At 33.7% G+C, this 22,213-nt stretch overlaps 4 protein-coding genes across 8 annotated transcripts; 3 read left to right on the forward strand and 1 right to left on the reverse strand.

Moving 5' to 3' along the window:
* Positions 1-2,222: 2,222 nt before the first annotated feature.
* On the forward strand, positions 2,223-3,398 carry LOC146935112 (F-box/kelch-repeat protein At3g23880-like). The gene has a single exon (XM_085757595.1). It carries the CDS (start codon positions 2,223-2,225, stop codon positions 3,396-3,398), a length of 1,176 nt encoding a protein of 391 aa, XP_085613721.1.
* A 3,500-nt stretch (positions 3,399-6,898) lies between these two features.
* On the forward strand, positions 6,899-8,194 carry LOC146935113 (F-box/kelch-repeat protein At3g23880-like). Its single transcript, XM_085757596.1, has one exon. The coding sequence runs from the start codon at positions 6,899-6,901 to the stop codon at positions 8,072-8,074; it is 1,176 nt and encodes a 391-aa protein (XP_085613722.1). The 3' UTR covers positions 8,075-8,194.
* Positions 8,195-10,225: 2,031 nt separating this feature from the next.
* LOC146935114 (F-box/kelch-repeat protein At3g23880-like) lies at positions 10,226-13,263 on the forward strand. The gene is made up of 2 exons (XM_085757851.1): positions 10,226-10,265; positions 12,344-13,263. Exons 1-2 carry the CDS (start codon positions 10,226-10,228, stop codon positions 13,261-13,263), a joined length of 960 nt encoding a protein of 319 aa, XP_085613977.1.
* Positions 13,264-14,499: 1,236 nt separating this feature from the next.
* On the reverse strand, positions 14,500-18,195 carry LOC146935115 (transportin MOS14-like). 5 transcript variants are annotated; one of them, XR_015030129.1, is made up of 7 exons: positions 17,365-17,817; positions 16,981-17,257; positions 16,832-16,880; positions 16,522-16,626; positions 16,292-16,437; positions 15,291-15,463; positions 14,500-14,740 (listed from the first exon to the last, which is right to left on the reverse strand). XR_015030129.1 is itself a non-coding variant. In XM_085750281.1 (6 exons), exons 2-5 carry the CDS (start codon positions 16,984-16,986, stop codon positions 15,454-15,456), a joined length of 267 nt encoding a protein of 88 aa, XP_085606407.1. In that variant the 5' UTR covers positions 16,987-17,257; positions 17,365-17,813; the 3' UTR covers positions 14,500-14,740; positions 15,291-15,453. The 5 variants fall into 5 exon arrangements, 1 of the variants encoding a protein (XP_085606407.1); XR_015030128.1 differs by lacking the exon at positions 16,832-16,880 and having other exon boundaries at positions 16,522-16,689; positions 17,168-17,257; positions 17,365-17,821; XM_085750281.1 differs by lacking the exon at positions 16,832-16,880 and having other exon boundaries at positions 17,365-17,813.
* Between the last annotated feature and the right edge of the window lie 4,018 nt (positions 18,196-22,213).

The following is a 22,213-nucleotide window of genomic DNA, read 5'->3' on the forward strand; positions in this document are numbered from 1 at the left end:
ATATATAGTCAAATTCCCTAAAAACTCATGTTAATTATCAAAATAGAGTTTAATCTAATTGATATATTAGTTCGCTGGTCTATTTAAACTTAGATTACATTGCTTATTCAAATATGTTCATATGAAATAGGCTTTTAAACAGGCTAGCAGGCCGTATCAGGTTCTCAGAAGGCCAGACTCAGGCCTAAAAAGTAAGCCTATGACAGGCCGCAAGCAAGGCTTAGGCCTTCAAAAAATTTGGCAGGCCAGACTCAGGCCTTGCAAAGCCTAGCTCAGCCTAGCCTATTCCCAACCTTAATCTCGGCTATACAAACTTGATTTGCGAGTGTGATTGCTTGGAAGCGGTAGACGTTATTCTCAACATGGCAAATGTAAGTTTGCATGTGTATAATTATGTTAGTATAAACCTCAGATGCCTTGCACTATGGGACTATCAATTTAGTTCACATTCCGTGAGAGAAAAATATATGTGCTGATTTTATGGCTAAAAAGGATGACCATTCTGATTATTCATTTCACCGGGATCGTCCTTCAGATGGTCCTTCTAAGAGACAAACTAGCTATTTAGTGTTTAGTTTTTTCTGTTTCCTTTTGCTTTGTTACTTTATAACACTTAAAAAAACCATAAATCAGGATAATAGTTCTTTTGAGATTAATAATATTGAAATGAAAGTTCTTAATTTCTTCATTTATTTTGCTCCCAATTTATCATCAGCATAGGAGTTAATTTGTCTTAACTTTGTTCAGCTGTTATGTTTCATCTACATGTATGTTTATGTATAATTGTATACTGCTAGTTATTAAAGTTGTGTTCCCTTCCTCCCTTTATTTTTTTTATTTGTGTTTAATAAGAACAAATAATTATTTTAATAACTAATGATGTTTGTATTATTTTCCAACTAATTATATTTCATGAGAATAAATCAAATTTTGATTTGTATCGTCAATAGAGAAGTATTTCGTATTAAACTCAACAAATTTTCATGTGAAATTTTTTATTTTTTTTAATTCAGAAATTACACACGAGGCATGCCACTTATTTTTTATTTAGTGACTCATTTACCATTTTTCTCGGTGTTTTTAATAGTAATATTTCTAAAAGATATAATAATTGATAATCTACAACAATAGAAAAAATATTATTTTATAATATGGCATGGTGGCATGACTTCTTTGATTCTCTGTTGTTTCCAACTATGTTGAGATCTGCGGGTTTTAGGGTGTCCTCTTTGCCTACACTCTAGTTCTTCAAGCACGAAAGAGCTTTTATGCTTGCTGATTTGTTTAGGGAGCTGCTCACACTTGGATTTTGATAACAGTCAATCCATTAATTGTTCTTTGCAGATGTTCGCTTTTCATATTTTTTGTGTAACTCTGTTTCGCACCCGTATATGGGTTCGCTAGGTTGCGCCTGTGATTAATAAAAATAATAGGATAGAGTAGGGTCGATCTACTTGGTTTGATTTATTATGTTGTATCCCCGTTTTGAGTTGTAGATGAGTCAGGTCTAAAGCCCCCAGTGTCTTTATCTATTTTTTATTAATACTCCATAATTTTTCTTTTGACTAAAAAAAGATAAACAAAGGCAAATTATTTTTAGAAAAAAAAATAAAAAATCTTGAAAATGTGTACTTTTTTGAAAAGCATGTATATGCGTTGTAATAGATATTTTGTAACTTTCTTGAAGTTTTGTTATTATGTGATTATCAATCAGATATAATTGAATGTTTTTTATTTTTTATTTTCTTAGTAAAAATATTTTCTCAGTGTTTTGTTAGTATCAACGATAATTGTCTCAACCGTATTTTGTTATTTTATTGATAAATAAAATATATTTATTAAAATTTATAATTAGAGAAAGATAATAGATTGTAAATTGCTTTTAACTTTTTAGATATTTAGAAGTTGAATTGAATTATAGAAAAATTTATTTTGATTGGGATTATGATTAAGTTTGTTTCTTCTTTTAAAAAAAGATTAAGTTAGTGCGTTTTATAAGATGAGTTTGTTTTAATTTGTTTTCAAGAGAGAAAAATTAGGGATCGGATGAATTTGTTTTAATTTGTTTTTAAGAGAGAAAAATTAGGGGAAGGTTGAAGCAATAAATTAAAAAACAACAACGCTCTTTTGGTTAAAATACAAAGTACCCATATATACACATATAACTTCCCTCTTTTGCTACTTTCTCATAAAACGTTGTCTACGCTAGTTACAGAAGTCCAATGGCCCTAGGTAACGAGGGTGGCGACAAACAAAACAACGCTGTTTATTCTCAACTCTTCGTGAAGAGGCGACAACTAACCGGAACCCTAACATCACCGTTACTTCATGCGCTGCCGCTGCCCACTCTTCCTTTTGAACTCATTGAAGAAATCCTAGCTAGGTTACCGGTGAACCTCCTCCTTCAACTTCGATGCGCTTGCAAGTCATGGAATTCTCTAATCTCCAGCACCAGATTTCATAAGAAGCACCTTAGTCTTTCAACCACACACACCCTTCACTGTGTAAGCTACTCTTACAAATACGTCCTCAAGTCTTACCCACTGGATTCCGTCTTCACCAATGTCACCACCACCGACATTGGACAACTCAAGCATTCTCTTTGCTATTCTGTTTCCTTAGTTGGCTCATGCAATGGCATCCTCTGTCTTGTTGTTTATTATGTAGAATCAGCTTCGATTCAGTTTCGACTGTGGAACCCTTCCATTAGAAAATTCAAGGAATTGCCCCCTGATGAAAATTCAAGAGAGCGACTACCTCTAAGGGAAATTATGATGTATGGCTTCGGATATGATCTTGTTAATGATAATTACAAGGTTGTGTCTGTTTTACGTGTATGTGAGTGTATCAGTGGTAATTTTGTTAAGAAAGATGAAGTGAAGGTTCAAACTTTGGGTGCCAATTCATGGAAAAGAATTCCAATGTTCCCTTTTGTTGCTGTCGCTATTCAGAAATCTGGCCAATGTGTGAGCAGCACGATTAATTGGTTGGTTTCTAAAGATACTAAGAAAAGTCAATGTTTTATCCTTTCTCTAGATATGAAGAACGATTCTTACCAAAAGGTTTTGTTGCCCAATGATATTGGTAAGGTCGATGCTTGTACTTTGCACTTGAGTGTTCTTAGGGATTGTTTGACCATGCTTTGTGGTGATGATGTTTGGGTAATGAAGGAATATGGAAATAACGAGTCTTGGACTAAATTGTTCACTAATTTTTACAAGCCAATCTTTATGAAGGCAATATATATTTTTAAGGATGAACAAGTGCTCCTCAAGTGTAAAGACGGTTGGATAGGCGACTATGTTTTTTACAATTGTAGGGACGGTACTTCAAAGCGTATTGACTTTGAAAACAACCCAGAAGTTTGCGTTGAGAGTTTAATATCACCTTGTTCTTAGTGATATTTTGTAGATGAGGTGCCATGTCTCTTGAGCATGAAATCTAACTAGAACCTGTATGATAATTTTTGTTTGTGATATTTATTTTGAACTGGTTCTGATTATTGGTTACTTCATGAATCATTGTGATCCAATGGTCATTTGAATTTGCAGCTTAAGAAATTGCAGTAAGTTTCATTTATTTCTTTGTTAGAGGTTTTTGTGCTCTTATCATGAATTTCATTGTATATAGTTCAGAATCATGCATTTCTTTAGATTTTTTTATGTTAGATTTTCTAAGATCAGAATAGGACATAGATGTTATGTCAAGTCATTAATATGTTTGTTGAAATGTGTGCTTTCAGCTGAAAGAATTTCAAAATGTTTGCTTCAAATCTTTAACAATATATTATGCAAATGTTATCATGCCCCGGTTCGTTGTGAAGGTTATGAGAGCAAAAGAATCACTCAAAGTTCATGTAAGATAGGTATGTTTTTTGTGCATGGTAAAGTTGAGATTTTTTCTGCATAAATGGTAATATTGGTTGCAAGATTTTCGTGTCATTGTTAAATATTAATTGACCTATGTATTTGAGATATCACCCATAGTAAATAGAACTTTTGTTGTTATTAAAGATTATCCTTAATATATTTACTGTTGTTAGCCCTAGCAAGTCCATATCAAGAAAGTTAAGCAAAGAAACTCCAAATAGGTAAGAAATTTCAAGTAGTTGTGCTATTCAGTTTTAATGTCGAAGCGTGATTCAAAATTCGGAGTTAAAAAATACAAGTTCTTAATTATCTCCTGGTGAAATGAGAATATTCCCTCCGTAAGCTAAACAGGGCCGTTCCTAGAGTTTTACGGGCCTTAGGCATAATATGAAGAAAAAAAAATATGTTCAAAGGGTCCGTCCTTGATGGTAATGTGTATATGTTTACAATGCAATTGTTGAATTAATAAACAATTAGACAATTTTCTTTCGGAGTAAGGCTTAACAAGACAATGTAAAAAAATAAAACGGAAGTTGATGAGTTTGAGACTAAATATATGAGTAAGGATTGATGCGAATCTATTTTGTAAGGGTAAAGATTCTTAGATGTAAAGGATCACATTGTTTTAAAAATGAAAGAAAGTACCAAAATTCTTAGTTTAATGTGCATAAATATGTCATATTCTCATACTAGTGGTGAAGTTTAGTACAATCTGTGATAAGTGGAACTATATGTGGTCCACTGCTTAACTCTAATGTTTTGTCTTGGTTAGAGATGTGAACTGTGTGTTTTGTTAGACACTCTCTCGACAAAGGTGATGACATGAGAGTTTTGGGTAAACTGAGGCTATAATCGTACTTTTTTAAATGATGTTGGATAAATATTAGTGCTACCAAGGTTGTCAAAATCGGGATTTTTCTTCGGGTCGAAAGAGAAGAACAAAATCGACAATCGTAAAATCGCAACCAAAATCGAAAGATTTTACTCAACTAATTTTGTAGAATCAATATAAGAAATTGTAAGATCGCAATCAAAATCGATGGATTTTATAAAAAAAATTAAATATATGTTATGAATGCTATATAGTCATAAATGTTTTAATTTATAAGAAATCGTAAAATCGCAATTAAAATCGATGGATTTTGCCTAATTTTGGATTCTACTATAGTTTGAATCGGTTGAAGATGAAGAAAGTCGCAAAATCACGGATTTTTGGATTTAAGTCGGGATTTTGACAACAATTGTACTAACAACTACCTTTCTCAGACCTCTTGAAAATATTAGTGCTAACAAGTAGACTATTGGTTCATCCTTTCAAAAAAACAACGAGATTATTGGTTCATCTCAATCCATTTTTCTTTCTATTTCCATACTTTAAAAGTGTAATTAGTCGATCACGGTTCAAATTGTGTAATCTAATGGGGAATGAATGAATGGATGTCTCGTGACTTACATTAAGAGAGATGTGATCAAAAACATTGATTATAAACTTTATTATTCAACGATTTCATAACACAAAATTGTGGGAAACGAGTCAATATATTAACGGGTTAGCTTCTAAAGATATTAATACAAGTCAATGTTTTATTCTTTCTCTTAATTTGGGGAACGAGTCTTAGACTAAATTGTTGACTATTTCTTACACGTTGTAGAATCTAATTATAAACATACACTTACATTGAGACGAAGGAAGTGCCAGTTTGAATCTGTAGAATCAACTTTTACATATGTAATTATGTTGCTGAAGCACTCTTGACGGAACTTCATGCTATTCAACTTGGGATTGTAACTTGTTATGATTTCGGTTATACAAACTTCATTTGCGAGAGTGATTGTTTGGAAGACCTTATTCTCAACATGACAAATGTAAAGTTTGCATGTGTATATTTTTGTTACTAAAAATCTGAGATGCCTTGCACTATGGAACTATCAATTTAGTTTACATTCTATGGGAGAAAAATATATGTACTGACTTTATGGCTAAGAAGGGTGTCCATTCCGAATATTCATTTCATTAGGATCGTCCTCCAGATGGTCCTTCTAATTAAAGACAAACTAGCTATTTAGTGTTTAGTTTTTTTTTTCTGTTTCTTTTTGCTTTGTTACTTTATAACACCAACAAAAAAAATTGTAAATCAGGATAATAGTTCTTTTGAGATTACTAAGTTGATCATGATGATATTGAGATAAAAGTTCTTAATTTCGTCCTTTATTTTGCTCCCAATTTATCATCAGCATATTAGTTCATATGGTAATTTTGTCTTAACTCTGTTCAGCTGTTATGTTTCATCTACATATATGTCTATGTATAATTGTCTACTAACGTGTCCGTCTTTCTGCTCTTTTTATTGTGTTAAAATTTGAAAATTACACCCTCCGGTCACTAATATAAGCAAAAGTTAACATTTTAGATTCATTCATTAAATGATGTATGTGGTCTATAATAAAGACTATATACATCATTAATTGAATGAATGCAAAATGTCAATTTTTGCTTATATTAGTGACCGGAGGGTGTATGAATGATGTTTTTTTTATGAAATTTTGATTTTGATTAAAACTAAAAAAATTATTATATAAAAAGTTGTTTAAGGGTATAATTGGAATGATGAAAAAGTAAGTATAAATATACTCATGTAGTTTGTTACTTTTTTAAATGATAAAGGTAAATAAAAACAAAGAAAATATATATTCATATCGTGTTTGTTACATTTGTTTTAGTATTTAAATCTATTCTTATCTTTTTTAAATGATAAGAATAGATTTTTTTTTTTTGTCAAAAAAAAATTTATTCTTATCTATTTGTTACATGTGTTATTTGTATTGAAAATTGAAGGTATTTTTGGAGGAAAAAAAATCCAGCCCAAAAGGGTAGTTTTCTTTTACATACAGCATACATAAATTCACATATAGTAACAACCACGCTCCATAGGTTAAAATACAATGTACCAACTATATATATACACATATAACTCCCCTCTTTAGCTATTTTCTCATCAATCGTTGTCTACGCTAGTTACAGAAGTCCAATGGCTATAGGTAACGAGGGTGGCGACAAGCAAAACAACACTATTTATTCTCAAATCTACGCGAAGAGGCGACAATTAACCGGAACCCTAACATCACCGTCACTTGACGCGGTGCCGCTGCCCACTCTTCCTTTTGAACTCATTGAAGAAATCCTATGTAGGTTACCGGTGAAGCTCCTACTTCAACTTCGATGCGCTTGCAAGTCATGGAATTCTCTAATCTCCAATACTAAATTTCAAAAGAAACACCTTAATCTTTCAACCACACACACCCTTCACTGTATAAGCAGCTACTCTTACAAAGACGTCCTCAAGTCTTACCCACTGGACTCCCTCTTCACCAACGTCACCACCACCAACATCGGACTACTCAAGCATTCTCTTTTCAATTCTGTTTATTTAGTTGGCTCATGCAATGGCATCCTCTGTCTTGCTGTTTATTATGCAGAATCAGATTTGATTCAGTTTCGACTGTTGAACCCTTCCATTAGAAAATTCAAGGAATTGCCCCCCGATGAAAATTCAAGAGAGCGACTACCTCTAAGGGAAATTATGATGTATGGCTTCGGATATGATCTTGTTAACGATAATTACAAGGTTGTGTCTGTTTTACGTGTATGTGAGTGTATCAGTGGTAATTTTGTTAAGAAAGATGAAGTGAAGGTTCATACTTTGGGTGCAAATTCATGGAAAAGAATTCCAATGTTCCCTTTTGTTGCTGTCCCTATTCAGAAATCTGGCCAATGTGTGAGTGGCACCATTAATTGGTTGGTTTCTAAAGATACTAAGAAAAGTCAATGTTTTATTCTTTCTCTTGATATGAGGAACGATTCTTACCAAAAGGTTTTGTTGCCCAATGATGGTAAGGTAGATGGATGTTCTTTGCACTTGAGTGTTCTTAAGGATTGCTTGACTGTGTTTTGTGGTGATGATGTTTGGGTAATGAAGGAATATGGAAATAACGAGTCCTGGACTAAATTGTTCACTATTTCGTACAGGCCAGCCTTTATGAAGGCAATATATATTTTCAAGGATGAACAAGTGCTCCTCAAGCCTAAAGAGGATTGGTCAGGCGACTATATTTTTAACAATTGTAGGGATGGTACTTCGAAGAGTATTGACTTTGAAAACACCCCAGAAGTCTGTGTTGAGAGTTTAATATCGCCTTGTTCTTAATGCTAGTTTGTAGATGAGGTGCTATGTCCCTTGAGCATGAAATCTAACTGGAACCTATATGTTAATTTACGTTTATGATATTTATTTTGAACTTGTTCTGATTATTGGTTACTTCATGAATCATTGTTATCCAAAGGTCATTTGAATTTGCAGCTAAAGAAATTGCCATAAGTTTCATTTATTTCTTTGTTAAGAGGTTTTTATTCTCTCTTCATGAAATTGACTGTATATAGTTCAGAATCATGCATTCCTTTAGATTGAGGTTAGATTTTCTAAGATCAGCAATAGGACATAGATGTTATTATGTCAAGTCAATAATATTTTTGATGAAATGTTTGCTTTGAGCTACACGAATCACTCAAACTTCATGTAAGCCTGGTACGTTTTTTGTGCATGGTAAAGTTTTGAAACTTTTTCTGCATAAATTTTGCTATCCTTGCTGATATAAATATGTTTTGAACCTTAACATGGTGTGTTGGAAATATTTCAAATGTTGGAGTCTTATATTAGCTGCTATCCTTGTTAAATATTGATTGACCTATGTATTCAAGATATTTCCCATAGTAAATAGAACTTTTGTTGTTATTAAAGATTATCCTTAATACATGCTAGTCAGTATCAAGAAAGTTAAGTCCTATAAAGATCAGCGAGAGATGTTGTAAAGTAACTCCAAATAGGTAAGAAATTTCAAGTAGTTGTGCTATTCAACTTTATAGTTGAAGCTAAAATCTGTATAGGCTAGAAACTTGAAATAGCCAAGGCATGTTTTAATGTCGAAGCATCATTCAAAACTAGTTACTTTGCTGCCCATGAGAGTTAGGAAGCAAGTGTTAAGAGACTAACGGGTTGGTTCTTCCTCCTCTCATGGATTTTAAACAGCTCTTCCATAAACCCCACTTAATGATTTAAAATAGAATGAAATGTTCTTCTCTTTTTGTAGCTATGCACTCCAGTCACAAGAACTACGCTAAGACACTGACCAAATTAGCGAAGGTGGTGAAAGTAAAACAAAAATCCCCATGATTCTATAGCAGCTTTAATATCAATTCTTATGTAAGTATATGAAAGAAATGTTATATAACCATCCTTTTTTGTTTGATTTGGTTGCTGATGAACCATTTTAACTTCAATTTTGAGTCTTGGCAGTTCTAACAAATTTATGCTACCAGCAACATCTAAAGCAAAATCAAATATAATCTCTGTATCTTAAAACATATGTCTGCAACTTTCAAACCAAGGCTGAACATCACTTCTGTTGTCATTATTTATAATTAGGAAGCTTCATTTGAAATCATAATGTTAAGGATGAAAGAAGAAGTGTAATTGTTTTTTTAATAATAAGATTAATTGTTTATAAATGTACTGATTGGGAGTATATGCCAGAATATTGAAAATAGTAGCTACCCTTCATTCTCCAAGGATTCTTGTACAATAGATTCTTTGTTTTTTGATCGTATCTTGTTAAAATTTCAAATGCAGAATAGTTGATTCTTTAAGCTACAAACAAATTAATTTCTCTCCAAATTCCAAATGTATAGATCTAATTAGGGTCTGTCCTTTGTGGTTGCCCTATTATAATGCATCTATCAATATGATAACTTGATTGTACTCCCTCATATCTCAATTATCCACAAAAACTAATTGACTACGCATCAAAACTCTTAGATGTTATTCAAATCCTTGCATTGTCTATCACCCTTCGCTTGGGTGACATACTCATAAGATCGTAGGGTTTTGCTTTGTCAACTTCATATAGTGTTTTCTATTCTATGTCCAGTCATGCTCTCATCGCGGGTACCTGTTTGTTTCACATTCTTTTCCGTTGTCTCTAATAGCCTCCTCAACGTTGTCTCGGACTGCTAAAAGTGATGTCAATAAATAGAAGGATGGGCAGCTCTTTGTTTTTGACGATAAAGAAAAACACAAAGGACTTTCTGCGTGCTTAAGGAGTGTGATTGGTATGATTGTGGCAAAATTGGGTTCCAAGCCGCCCCGTCCAAATTCACAATGGCATCTTTGTTTTGGTCACTCTATCAGTTTATGGTTTGAGATTTAAGTTCCTTGTTGGTCATTTCTTTGGTTTTACTATTATTTTATTTTTCAATCTTTGTAGTATTATTTTTAGTTTACATCAAGATTCTTTTTACCGAAATGTACGAGAATGACAACCTTGCAAATTTCTTGTCAGCAAGTTGTTAAAATATGAGCGAAAACAGGCAAATTTTATTGGTTTTTGAAATGTTTTTGTGCAACCTTAAGCATGTTTTTGGCTTTCTTAATAATCTGTATTGACATCAAAATGCTGATGGAAAATGTCTCAACGTACGGTCTTTTTAATGTACTATCTTTACTTTATCATGTTGTTTTTGGTTACTTTTAATAAGAGGTGCAACACAAGGACTTATCTTTATTTTGACATTTGAATTAAGCTTATTTTTCCATAAATTTTTTTAAACCAAACAAATTAACAAAAAACTACCAAAAAATGACTTTGTTAACTTCCAACATCTCTTCACATTGGATATACTTATTGGCCCTTTCTAGTTGATTGCTGAATTTGTGGGGTGCTTTGTGGTCAATAATCTCATTGAAATGGTCCCTTCAAGAGTGTTAGTCTGAGTATCATCTTGTCATCAGTGTTCTTTACTTGAATGGCCTCTTTGTTGAATCTCTTAATATAGGCTCTATAGTTTTCTCTTTCTTCCAGCGTATTGCTTTGAGGTTGTCCATTGACTAGGTTGCCTTTTGAAAGCGGAGAACTAGATCTTGAAACTTATATAGAGTTTGGAAAAGAAATCTACGAATTTGGGTCTCAAGCCATTGAATCACGCCATTTCACCCTCTCCCTAGTGTCAATGTGAACAATTTTCACTTCATTTGGCCCCGAGCATTGCCAAAAGACAACAATGTGTCAACTAGTTCAACAATTTGCACTTCATCGGAGCCTGAGCATTGATAAGGACGTTCATCTTTGCACCTGGAGCGCTCGGTGAACGACCATCTGAGATGGATATGTCGCGATAGGGAATCGGCGTTGTAACCACAAAGGCAACAACTTTGTCTTTATACCTTAACCTTTTACTTTAGACCAAAATCCCAAGATTGAAAAAGTTAGGGGGTCAAAAATATACCATAATCTTTATAATAACTAATATTGTTTGTATTATTTTCCTAAAATATGAGTACTATTTTGATATGGTTAATGTAATTTTTATTTGATCGTATGACTTATTTAAGAACAATCTTTTATTATGGTATAACTTATTGGTGGTTGTTATAGTCAGTATGACACGTGCATTGCACATAAGATATGATACCTTGTTGAAAACCGTGACCTTGAAGAGAATGTTCCAGCTCAAAAGAAAGTCAGAGATGGACTCAAAATTGAAAATGATGAACGTCTTGGACTTGGTGATTGTAGTATAGGCCTTGGGTTGAATTAGTTAAAATATATATCATTAACAACTACATAATGATTTTTTTTATATATTTCATGTATAATGATTTTTTTTTTATATAAGTATATGTTCATTGCCTTTAACAATATTTTATAGGGTTAATGGTGTTTTACCCCCAGTAATATAGGTCATTTCAGATTTTTCCCCTGTAAATTTTTCTTTTTGATTTACCCCCTGTAAAAAAAAAAATTGTTTTGGAAAACCCCAAATAGGTCATTCAAAAACTAAAATTTCAGCAAAAAAAAAAAGTTGGTTTTTGAATGACCTATTAGGGGTATTCCAAACCAAAAAAAATTACAGAGGGGAAAACCGGAAATGACCTATATTATATTACAGGGGGTAAAGCACTATTAACCCTATTTTATATAATAATTTTTTTTTTTGCGGGGATTATAAAAATTTGTTGAATACACGAAGGCATGAAATCATTGACACCAATTTATTGAAATCTAACACTTTTCAAATTATAAAATCCGAAATATCCAAAAAAATCTTTAGGATTCTATAATCGAAACGAAGTGTATTTTCAAAAAAAAAATAAAAAATTAATCCGCTTAAGAAACTCACGGCATCGAAAAAAGTAATAGTCAAAAATAAATATTAGACCTTTGCAGCCCAGCTTATTCCAACCCAAAATTGTACCGTATATATAATATGAGGAACGCTATATAGTACGGAAAACTATAGTACGGGATTCACACAATACATGCAGACGGTGGAGTTATATTTTTAAAATATATAAAAAGCACAAATATTTCACAATCTTATCTATATCCTACGGTGTATATTCATTCGTCGTTTTTCGTCACAGCACTTCCCGTACCAAGAAGCTTTTACCATATAATATACCACAAAAAGGAAAGTACGCAGAAGAAAAACCAAGCGCTCTTCCCTAAGAGGCAACAATTAACTGGAACCCTAACATCACCTTCACTTCATGCGTCGCCGCTGCCATCTCTTCCTTTTGAACTCATTGAAGAAATCCTAAGTAGGTTACCCGTGAAGCTCCTCCTTCAGCTCCGATGCGCCTGCAAGTCATGGAATTCTCTAATCTCTGATCACAAATTCGCTAAGAAGCACCTTAACCTGTCAACCACGCACAATGTCCATTGGGTAGAGTACTCTCATAAATTCATACTCAAGTCTTACCAATTGGACTCCGGCTTCACCAACTTCACCACTTCTGCCTTCCCACAATTTGACAGTTATATTTACATTGTTGAATCGTGCAATGGTATTCTTTGTCTTGTTTCTCAATATTATCCAAACTCCTTTAATGTTCAATTGTTGAACCCTACCATTAGAAAAATCAAGGAATTACCCCCTCTTGTTAGTGACCAACAAACTATTGGAAACATTATGAGAATGTATGGCTTCGGATATGATCCTGTTGGTGATAATTACAAGGTTGTGTCTGTTTTACGTAATTTTGTTGAGGAAGATGAAGTGAAGGTTCATACTTTGGGTACCAGTTCTTGGAAAAGAATTCCAATGTTCCCTTTTGTTGTTGTCCCTATTCAGAAATCTGGCCAATGTGTGAGCGACACGATTAATTGGCTGGTTTCTAAAGATACTGAGAAAAGTCAATGTTTTATTCTTTCTCTAGATATGAGGAACGATTCTTACCAAAAGGTTTTGTTGCCCAATGATATTGGTAAGGTCGAATCATGTACTTTGCACTTGAGTGTTCTCAAGGATGGCTTGATCATGTTTTGTGGTGATGATGTTTGAGTCTTGGACTAAATTGTGCACTATTTCTTACAGGCAAGTCTATATTAAAGCAATATATATCAAGGACCAACAAGTGCTCCTCAAGTGTTTTAAGTATGGGAAAGGCAACTATATGTTTTACAATTCTAGGGACGGTAGTTAAAAGCGTATTACCTTTGAAATATGCGTTGAGAGTTTAATATCACCTTGTTTTTAATGCTAGTTTGTAGATGAGGTGCTGTGTCCCTTGAGCATGAAATTGAACTAGAACCTATATGTTAATTTATGTTTATAATATTTATTTTGAACTTGTTCTGTGATTATTGGTTACTTCATGAATCATTGTTATCCAATGGTCATTTGAATTTGCAGCTTAAGAAATTGCAGTAAGTTTCACTTATTTCTTATTTAGAGGTTTTTGTGCACTTATCATAATTTTCATTGTAGATAGTTCAGAATCATGCATTTCTTTAGATTGTTTGATGTTAGATTTTCTAAGATCAGAAATAAGACATAGATGTTATGTCAAGTCATAAGTATGTTTGATGAAATGTGTGCTTTGAGCTGAAAGAATTATAGAATGTATGCTTCAAATCTTTAACAATACATTATGAAGTGCATAAATCAAATGTTATCATGCCCCTGCTTCGTTGTGAAGGTTATGAGGGCAAAAGAATCACTCAAAGTTCATGTAAGATAGGTATGTTTTTTGTGCATGGTAAAGTTGAGATTTTTTCTGCATAAATGGTAATATTGGTTGCAAGATTTTCATGTCATTGTTAAATATTAATTGACCTATGTATTTAAGATTTTTCCCATAGTAAATAGAACTTTTGTTGTTATTATTAAAGATTATCCTTAATATATTTACTGTTATTAGCCCAAGCAAGTCGGTATCAAGAAAGTTAAATCACTACAAAAAAACACGATAATTCCGGCGGCTAAATTTAGCTTATTGCGGCGGTTTTAGCCGCCACTATTACCTAAACTGGCGGTTTCCAAAACTGCCGGAATTTTTGCTGCCACAATGAATAAAATGGCAGTTTAATGCAAACCGCCATGTAGACCGCCAGAATACGCGTTGATGAAAACGGCGGCTAGTTTGTTGCGTATAGCGGCAGTTTCAAACGCCATAATGTACAATAGTTCAGTAAAAAAAATTGCGGATAGTGGCAGTTTTAGCCGCCATAATTGTCATTTTATTTTTTTTTAAAAATATGCATAGTGGCAGTTTTAACCGCCGTAATGATCATTTAATTTATAAAAAAAAATTTACTATTACTACTAACAAATACTAGTACCACCAGTTTTAACATTTCACCAAAAATAACAATTACAAGTACTAATATAAATTATTTTTCATACATAGTGTAACATTCATAGTCCAACAAATTATTCTAGTGGCAATAAATTTGAGTTAGTGATGCTGCCAGTCCCTGTCTGTGTTCATCACGCACCATATAAATCTCACACCATAGCCTCACATAGAACCAAAATCCTGCATAATTAGAACAAATCAGCCTGCATGCTATAGCGAAGACGGAGAAAAAACCAAAGTAAAAACAATATAAAATGCTATGACACGTCCAACAACTAAATATTTATGTCTTTAATCTTTATCTTGTGCTATTGTCCTGAAGTAGGTAGGCACGTTGGTAGAGCTAACACTTCCAAAGCAGTTAAGAATGGCAAGGTTAGAAGCTACATGGAAGGATATAGTCAAGAAAGTAACCAAATAACAGCTCTTTTGGAATTGGCAAAGTTAGACTCTGAGATGATTCAGTCATTACACCAAACAGAATTAGATGAAATAATAATAACCATGTTTACAATTAGTTTCTTTTCCTAACTTTGCTATCTTCTAGCCATGAGAGAAAAAACATATTTACGTGTTCCACAAAATCATTATATGTGGGGACAAAAAGAACCTAGGCTGGTTGCAGGAAGTTCATAAAATCATTCACCACTCGTTGCCTTTCAAGTAGAAAACAACATTAATGATGGTTTTCATGTATATATCTAATTTGGTGAACAAAATTAATCAATACCTGGATATCAACAGGAAATCTGTTGACGGTATCTGATAAAGCAGCATCAAACATATCAAATGGACGCCCTTGGAAAAGTTCGTCCAATCTTGATTCCCACCTATCCATTGCAGTTGCTGTAATATGTGAAGCATTAGGGCCATCGACAAGTTCATCCGTCCTCCTACACCAAACTGAAAAAGCAGTAGTATTAGACACTAATTTCTGAAATTTAGAGGACTCGTTCAAAACTTTGTATATTTGACATCTGATTAGGGAAATTGATTTTTGTTTATGTTGGAGCAGTCATAATCAGCTTAGAAAATGAACTTAGTACATGATGGTATAGAGCATAACCAAATCGAATTGGCTACAAGTTACATTCCAATTTAGTTATATTGGGTTTTTTCTCAAAGGAACTCTTCTAATGACTCCCGAAAGGCGAAGAGCTATTTGGGCGATATATGGTGGGCGATACATGGAAAGGGTAAACAAACATGCCACAAAATGCTGAAAATTTTGAGATATTCATTCAACTCACATAGCATAGTCTCGTCAAGAGTTACAAGCACTCAAAGTTAACATGCAGCAATCATACTAAAAAGTAAAACAAACAGGTTTGAAGGTAGAGAAAAAAAATCAATCAATATTGTCTCTTGTTATAAAATAACTGGTATTTTAAGAGGGAAGTATTTCACTTGTAAATTTCAATAAGCATCTACTCCTTAAGTAACTCTATATATGTTATAATAAACAAAAAATTTCATACATGCCCTCTTTCCATGCAGATGGTGCCTTAACTTATAGACAGTGAGCCTAAAATAAAAGTAAAATGCAGACATTTATGCAGGCGAGGAAATCAGACATGGAACTGTATGAAAAATAATTATGGGATTCCTGATATCTCAAGAATAAATAAGCACAAAAAAAGTGTGAGAATGCACATGATAATGATACCATTTTAGAATAGTGTAGGATGCTTTCAACATTGTGCAATTGTATGTGTGTGGGAGAGACCATACCTATGCTGTACTGTGATCCCAATCATAGAGCAATCAACTAACGAAGGAAAAACTGGCGAGGGGATAAACAACTGAGGACAGTAGCGAATACACCTTGAAGCCAACAAAAAACAATCATCTGCTATATCAGGCCGGGCTGTGAATTCCTGCAGCAAAAAGTGTGATAAGACATTCAAATACTATACATAGATCTGGAAGGAAGTGCTAAAGCAAACTCGCCACAATCACACCTGAATACTTGTGAGAAGGCGCGTTGTGTGCCGGAAAAGCGCCTCAATCAAAACAGATATGAAGGATATAGTTGTGAAAAGGCGCGTTGTGTGCCGGAAAAGCGCCTCAATCAAAACAAGATCCGGCCAAAGAAACAAGAACATTCAATATAGTTGCAACTCTTACCACTAAATTAAAATCAAAACAGATATGACTATATCAAAATCACAAAACTTGTCCTAAACACCACATAATCACAAATCTATATTAAAATCAAGACACGATTAAGTATTTTGATAAATTCTCTTCAGTGAAACAAACGTGAATTACTTATAGCATCAAATATCACTTTCCATTCTTATCCACCGTCTTTGCCAACCTACTCGAAATTCAAAGAAAATAGCATAATAAAACTCAAATCATCATTTAAATTTCATTAACCATAATTAAGAACAGTAACATTAGATAACAAAACTCACCAGCATAACAAATTTATTCCTATGACTTTCCTTATTGAACCTCTCTCAGAACTCAGACCAAAAATCAACAAAAATAAACAAGCAACTCAAATTATAATCAAATCGAACTTCACCACAACCAATTGGTTAGTAAAAGATAAATGATAACACTTATCATTCAAACAATTTTATCATCACTGAAGCTTACATGAAAACAAAGAAAGCAGTCGAAGGTCTATCTGGATTGTTTGGGTCCTTAGCAGCTTTTTATGACAGATTCGTGCCAGCATTAAAGCCCCTGCCTTGAAGGTAAAAAAAAAGTCAAATGAAAGAAAATCAAACACGCTATCACAAATTCAGATCTAACAAATAAATCGATGAAAATCATGAAACTGAATCCCTTACAATCAGAAGATAAAACTTCACCGGTAACCTCAGTAGAATTTGAATGATCAATTCGAGAGGAAGATACGGCAGCGGATTCGTCCTCTTCTCCGTTCGCTTTCGTCTTCTGCAACGGTCGTTTCTCTTCATTTCGGTAAACCCTATCTCACTCACTCACTACAGCGAGAACGGCGACTAAGAATGAATTACAAAGGGCTTCGAACTATTTCAGTAGAGTTTGCTTTTCATATCTAAGAGAGAATCGGTGAGGGAAAAGAGAAAGGGTTTTAATAGACAAAAATCGGCGGCGGGAGGTGGTTGGATCTGTGAACAGAGAAAGAGAGGTCAAGGGTTTCAGTTTGAGAGAACGGTGGAGAGGTTGATCGGTTGAGAGATGAAAGGGTTTGAGAGGTTGATCTTTTGAGAGATGAAAGGGTTTGTGAGAAGGGGGAGTGAGAGTTGAGGGGTTTGTTCAGAGAGAGGAGAAATTGTCAATTTGGAGGGTTTATGAAAAATTTAGGGTAAAAACATTAATAATTAATAATAAAGAATAAATTCAAGAAAAAAACGAGGGAAGAAAAGAGAGGGATAATTTCACTAAAACAAGGGAAGAGGGAAAGTGAAATGTTAAAGTTTGAATACAAAAATAATTTTGAGAATACCGGCGGCTACAACTGCCAGAATGCCCATTATGAATTGTTAAATACAATTTTGTCTATAGGGGCGGGTAAAACTGCCGCAATGTACCGTGCATAGCGGCGTTTTTTAAAACTGCCACAATGTACTGTTTATAGTGGCGGTTTTTGGAACTGCCGTAATAGAACCGCCGCTATTTACCAGTTTTTTTGTAGTGAATCCTATAAAGATTATCAAGACAAGTAGTAAAGAAACTCCAAATAGTTGTGCTATTCAGTTTTAATGTCGAAGCGTGATTCAAAATTCGTTACTTTACTACACATGAGAGTTAGGAAGAAAGTGTGTAAGAGTCAAGTATAAAAGTCATTAGTGTTAACTTTGTGAAGTTGAATCAGTAAGTCACAATCAACCTTGTGTTGCTATGTAAACATGAGAGGATGAAAGGGAACAGTGTTGTTTGGGGATATTCTCATGGTGAAATTTGACAGCTAGTTAGATATTGCTGAGGGCATTTTCACCAGTTTCGACAAATTTTACTGATACACTAGTTTTCCACTACCTAATGGATTTTTTTCGTATAATATATTGATTCTCTCCTTGATCTTATTCAAAAGAAAAGTTCTTTGCATCAGGTCCTCTTCATAACTTCTCCATGACGTTAATACTAAACTTTCTTCCATTTTCATGCTTGGAAGAAATATATTTGTGGGATTAGAGGAACTCTGCCCAAAAAATCTTCATTCTGCAAATAGTTGTAATGTCCTAGTTTTCACTTACAAATTACTGTAATGTCCTATGTTTTATCACTTACAAATTATAATAAGTTTTCCGTTGTCCAATAGTTGTAATGTCCTATGTTGCGATGTTGATCTTTCAAGATTTGTATCCCAGTAGGATTTTCTACTGCTGTCGAAGACTGTGATATTTCTATTTTCTGCAAATACCAGAGCTTCCATTAAAAGTAAAAAATCAAAGTTAAATATTTTCTGCTGGTGAATTGAGAGTACTCCCTCCGTCCTTTTAACAAGTTGTTGATTGTTGTGGTATCTCTAATTCAATGTTTAAAAGAAAAATAATATCTGAATCAAAAACTTAAATGTTACAACAGTTTCATCCAATTTCCATCAAAAGCACTTCCCATGAATTATAATTTTAGAACAAAGTAGCAAATTTTCGTGGTGGGATTGTGGCACTTTAGCCTATTTCTTTAACCTTTGGATGCATATTTTACAAACCTTAAACACATCCTTCTTGTATGACTTTATCTGAAGCCTCCAGCATAACTAGTTTCTGGTCATTGATACCTTATTTAGTATAAAGTCCTGTGAAATAGCGGTGTTATAACATTGCAGTGTAGCGTTGACAACGCTCGAGTGAACCATACCAGAGTAAAGTAAATCTAAGAAAACAAGATTGGTTAAGTGACTGTCCAATCTTCAATTTTCTGTCAAAAGCTTGCTAGCTTATAGGGGGTTTATATCTGAGTTGAGATGCTTATGGTTTATAGCTTTGGGGCAATTGTACCCTTCATATATAATTAGATATTATTCTAGGAAGTTTCATTATTGCTGCTACAAATATACGATATAAGCACCATTGGATTGATGATTGCTTGATTCCCATTCCCCAAATTAATCTAAGAAAAAAGAACTGGTTTTAGAAGTGTCATTTATATATTTTCCATTTGAGGTCCTGTTGTTGATGTCAACCTACAAAATTTCATCAATATTTCATTTATTTACTACGTACATCCCTATTTCCTTTACAATTCATTTGTCTACTACATCCCTATTTCTTTTACAAAGAGAAATTAACAACGCAGACGATGATAAAATTAAATGAATGGAAAACTTCCATGACCTGATACTCAGCTTTTGTATGTTTTATATCATTTTTTTAACATTAATATCTTAACAAAGTTATACTACATCTCTTTCCCTGCCTAGCCAGATCACTTCGACGACTCAACTATATAAGAGAATCTCTAATCCCAAAATCAAGGTACCCATTTGTTATGCTCAGAAATGTCTGTTGGTACACTACCCTTGTCGGAAAACTTGCACCACTCCTTTCCACCTTGCTCCAGTCACCTCTCGAGTCTCCTAAAATGCAAAGGCCTGATACTCTTCCTAATTGATATTCACAATTTTCTGGATGAGTAAGCACCGCCAAAGAAAAATATTTATCTCATTCCTTAGCAGACACTAACTGGTTGATTCTTCCTTCTCGTATGGTTTTCAAATAGCTCTTCCATAAACAATACTTAATGATTAAAAAGAGAGTGAAATATACTTTTTTTTTGTAGCTATGCATGCTGGTCACAAGCACCATGCTAAGACACTGACCAAAATAGCGAATGTAGTAAAGGTAAAACAAAAACTCCCATGATGACAGCTTTAATATCAACTCTAATATGCATGCTGGTTATAACCATCCTTTTTTTGTTTGATTTGGTTCCTGACGAACCATTTTTAAGTTTTAACTTCAACTTTGAGTCTTGGCAAATTTAGTTCTAACAAATTTGTGTTCTAACAAATTTATGCTACCACCAATATCTAAAGCAAAAATCAACTATATGTTGTACTGATTGATGATTACTAACAGCTGCCAGCCTTAATTGCATTTTTCATTCCAAGGATGAACATCATAATGGTATATGCCAGGATTTTAATTTACCATCTGAATATTCAAAATAGTAGCTATCCTTCATGCTCCATGGATGCTTGTAAAATTCCAAATGCAGAATAGTTGATTCTTTAATCTACAATCAAAATTAATTGCTCTCCAATTTCAAAACATATAGATCCAATTAGGGTCTGTCGTTTGTGGTTGCCCAACTAATTATAATGGATCTATTAATATGCTAACTTGAATGTACTCCTTCATATCTCAATTAAACGCAAAAACTAACTAATTACGCATAAAAACTCTTGGATGTTATTCGCATCCTTGCATCAGCTATCACATTTTCACTTGCGTGACATGGACTCGTAAGAGGGTTTTGCGTTGTCAGGTCAGTACTGTAAAGCGTTTCTTTTTCTCTGTTTAGTTTTGCTCTCATCGCGGGTACCTGTTTGTTTCAAGTCCTTGATCCATTGTTTCTCATGGCCTCCTCATCGTTGTCTCAGGCTGCTAAAAGTGATGTCAATGAAGAGAATGATCAACAGCGCATTGTTTTCGACGATGAAGACATACACAAAGGACTTTCGGCGTGCTTTAGGAGTGTGGTTGGGATTATTGCGGCGGTCGTCCCTCAACCTCTAACTCTTCCCTTTACAAGTCCCTTTCTTTGATTGCTCGGCATCATCCACTGCCTCTAAATCTCGCCACTCTGTTTCCAATCTCACTTGCAAAATTGGCTTCCAAGCGACTCCCTCTAAAGTCACCATGACATCTTTGTATTTTGGTGATTTGGTCACTCCATCCGTTTATGGTTTGAGATTTAATATCCCTTGTTGGTGTTTTTATGGTTTTACTATTTTGATCTTTTTCTTCTTTTTTGTAGTATTATTTTTCGTTTGTATCTAAATTGTACTGTGTTTGAAGAAATGTATGAGAATGAAAACCTCACAAATTGCTTGTCAACAAAGGGTTGTTAAAGACCACTTATAGTGGATTAGAGCAGAAACTGTCAAATATTATTGACTTTTGAAATGTTTTTTTGTATTCTGAAGCATGTTTTTGGCTTTCTTAATAATTTTTATTGACCTCAAAATTTTGATGGATAATGCATAATATATGCGCAGCGGCCGGGGTTCAAACCCTAGACACCCTATATATTCACCTTTAAGGTGAACTAGCAACAAACTCATGCTAAGTACGGGCCCGTGCACGGGCTAATTCAAAGCAGGGAGCTATGCATCAAAGCGCATTGCAATACTATATGAATTGAGAAAATAAGATGAAAAAAAAAACTAATGATAAAGCCGACGCTAATGATAAAAGGGCAAATTGCATTAATTTCCTTGAAGATTTTCTTAAATAACATAATCATCCCTTCTAATTTTTCAAACACATCAATCTCCCCTCATTTTATCCATTTCAATAACTTTGTAAATATACAATTTAATTTAAATTACATTGTTTTATTTGAATTTGTTTTCTCTTTTCACAATTAAGGTAATTAGGGTCTTTTCTCCCAATGGAAAAAGAATAACATTTATTTTTACCACCAAATGGAATCAAACATCGACAATTATAAAAGAGATCACAAGAGAATATAGAAATGATAAAA

This window comes from Medicago sativa, chromosome 3, assembly GCF_051527215.1.
Source record: "Medicago sativa cultivar Bolivia chromosome 3, Bolivia_mono, whole genome shotgun sequence".
NCBI lineage: Eukaryota > Viridiplantae > Streptophyta > Magnoliopsida > Fabales > Fabaceae > Medicago > Medicago sativa.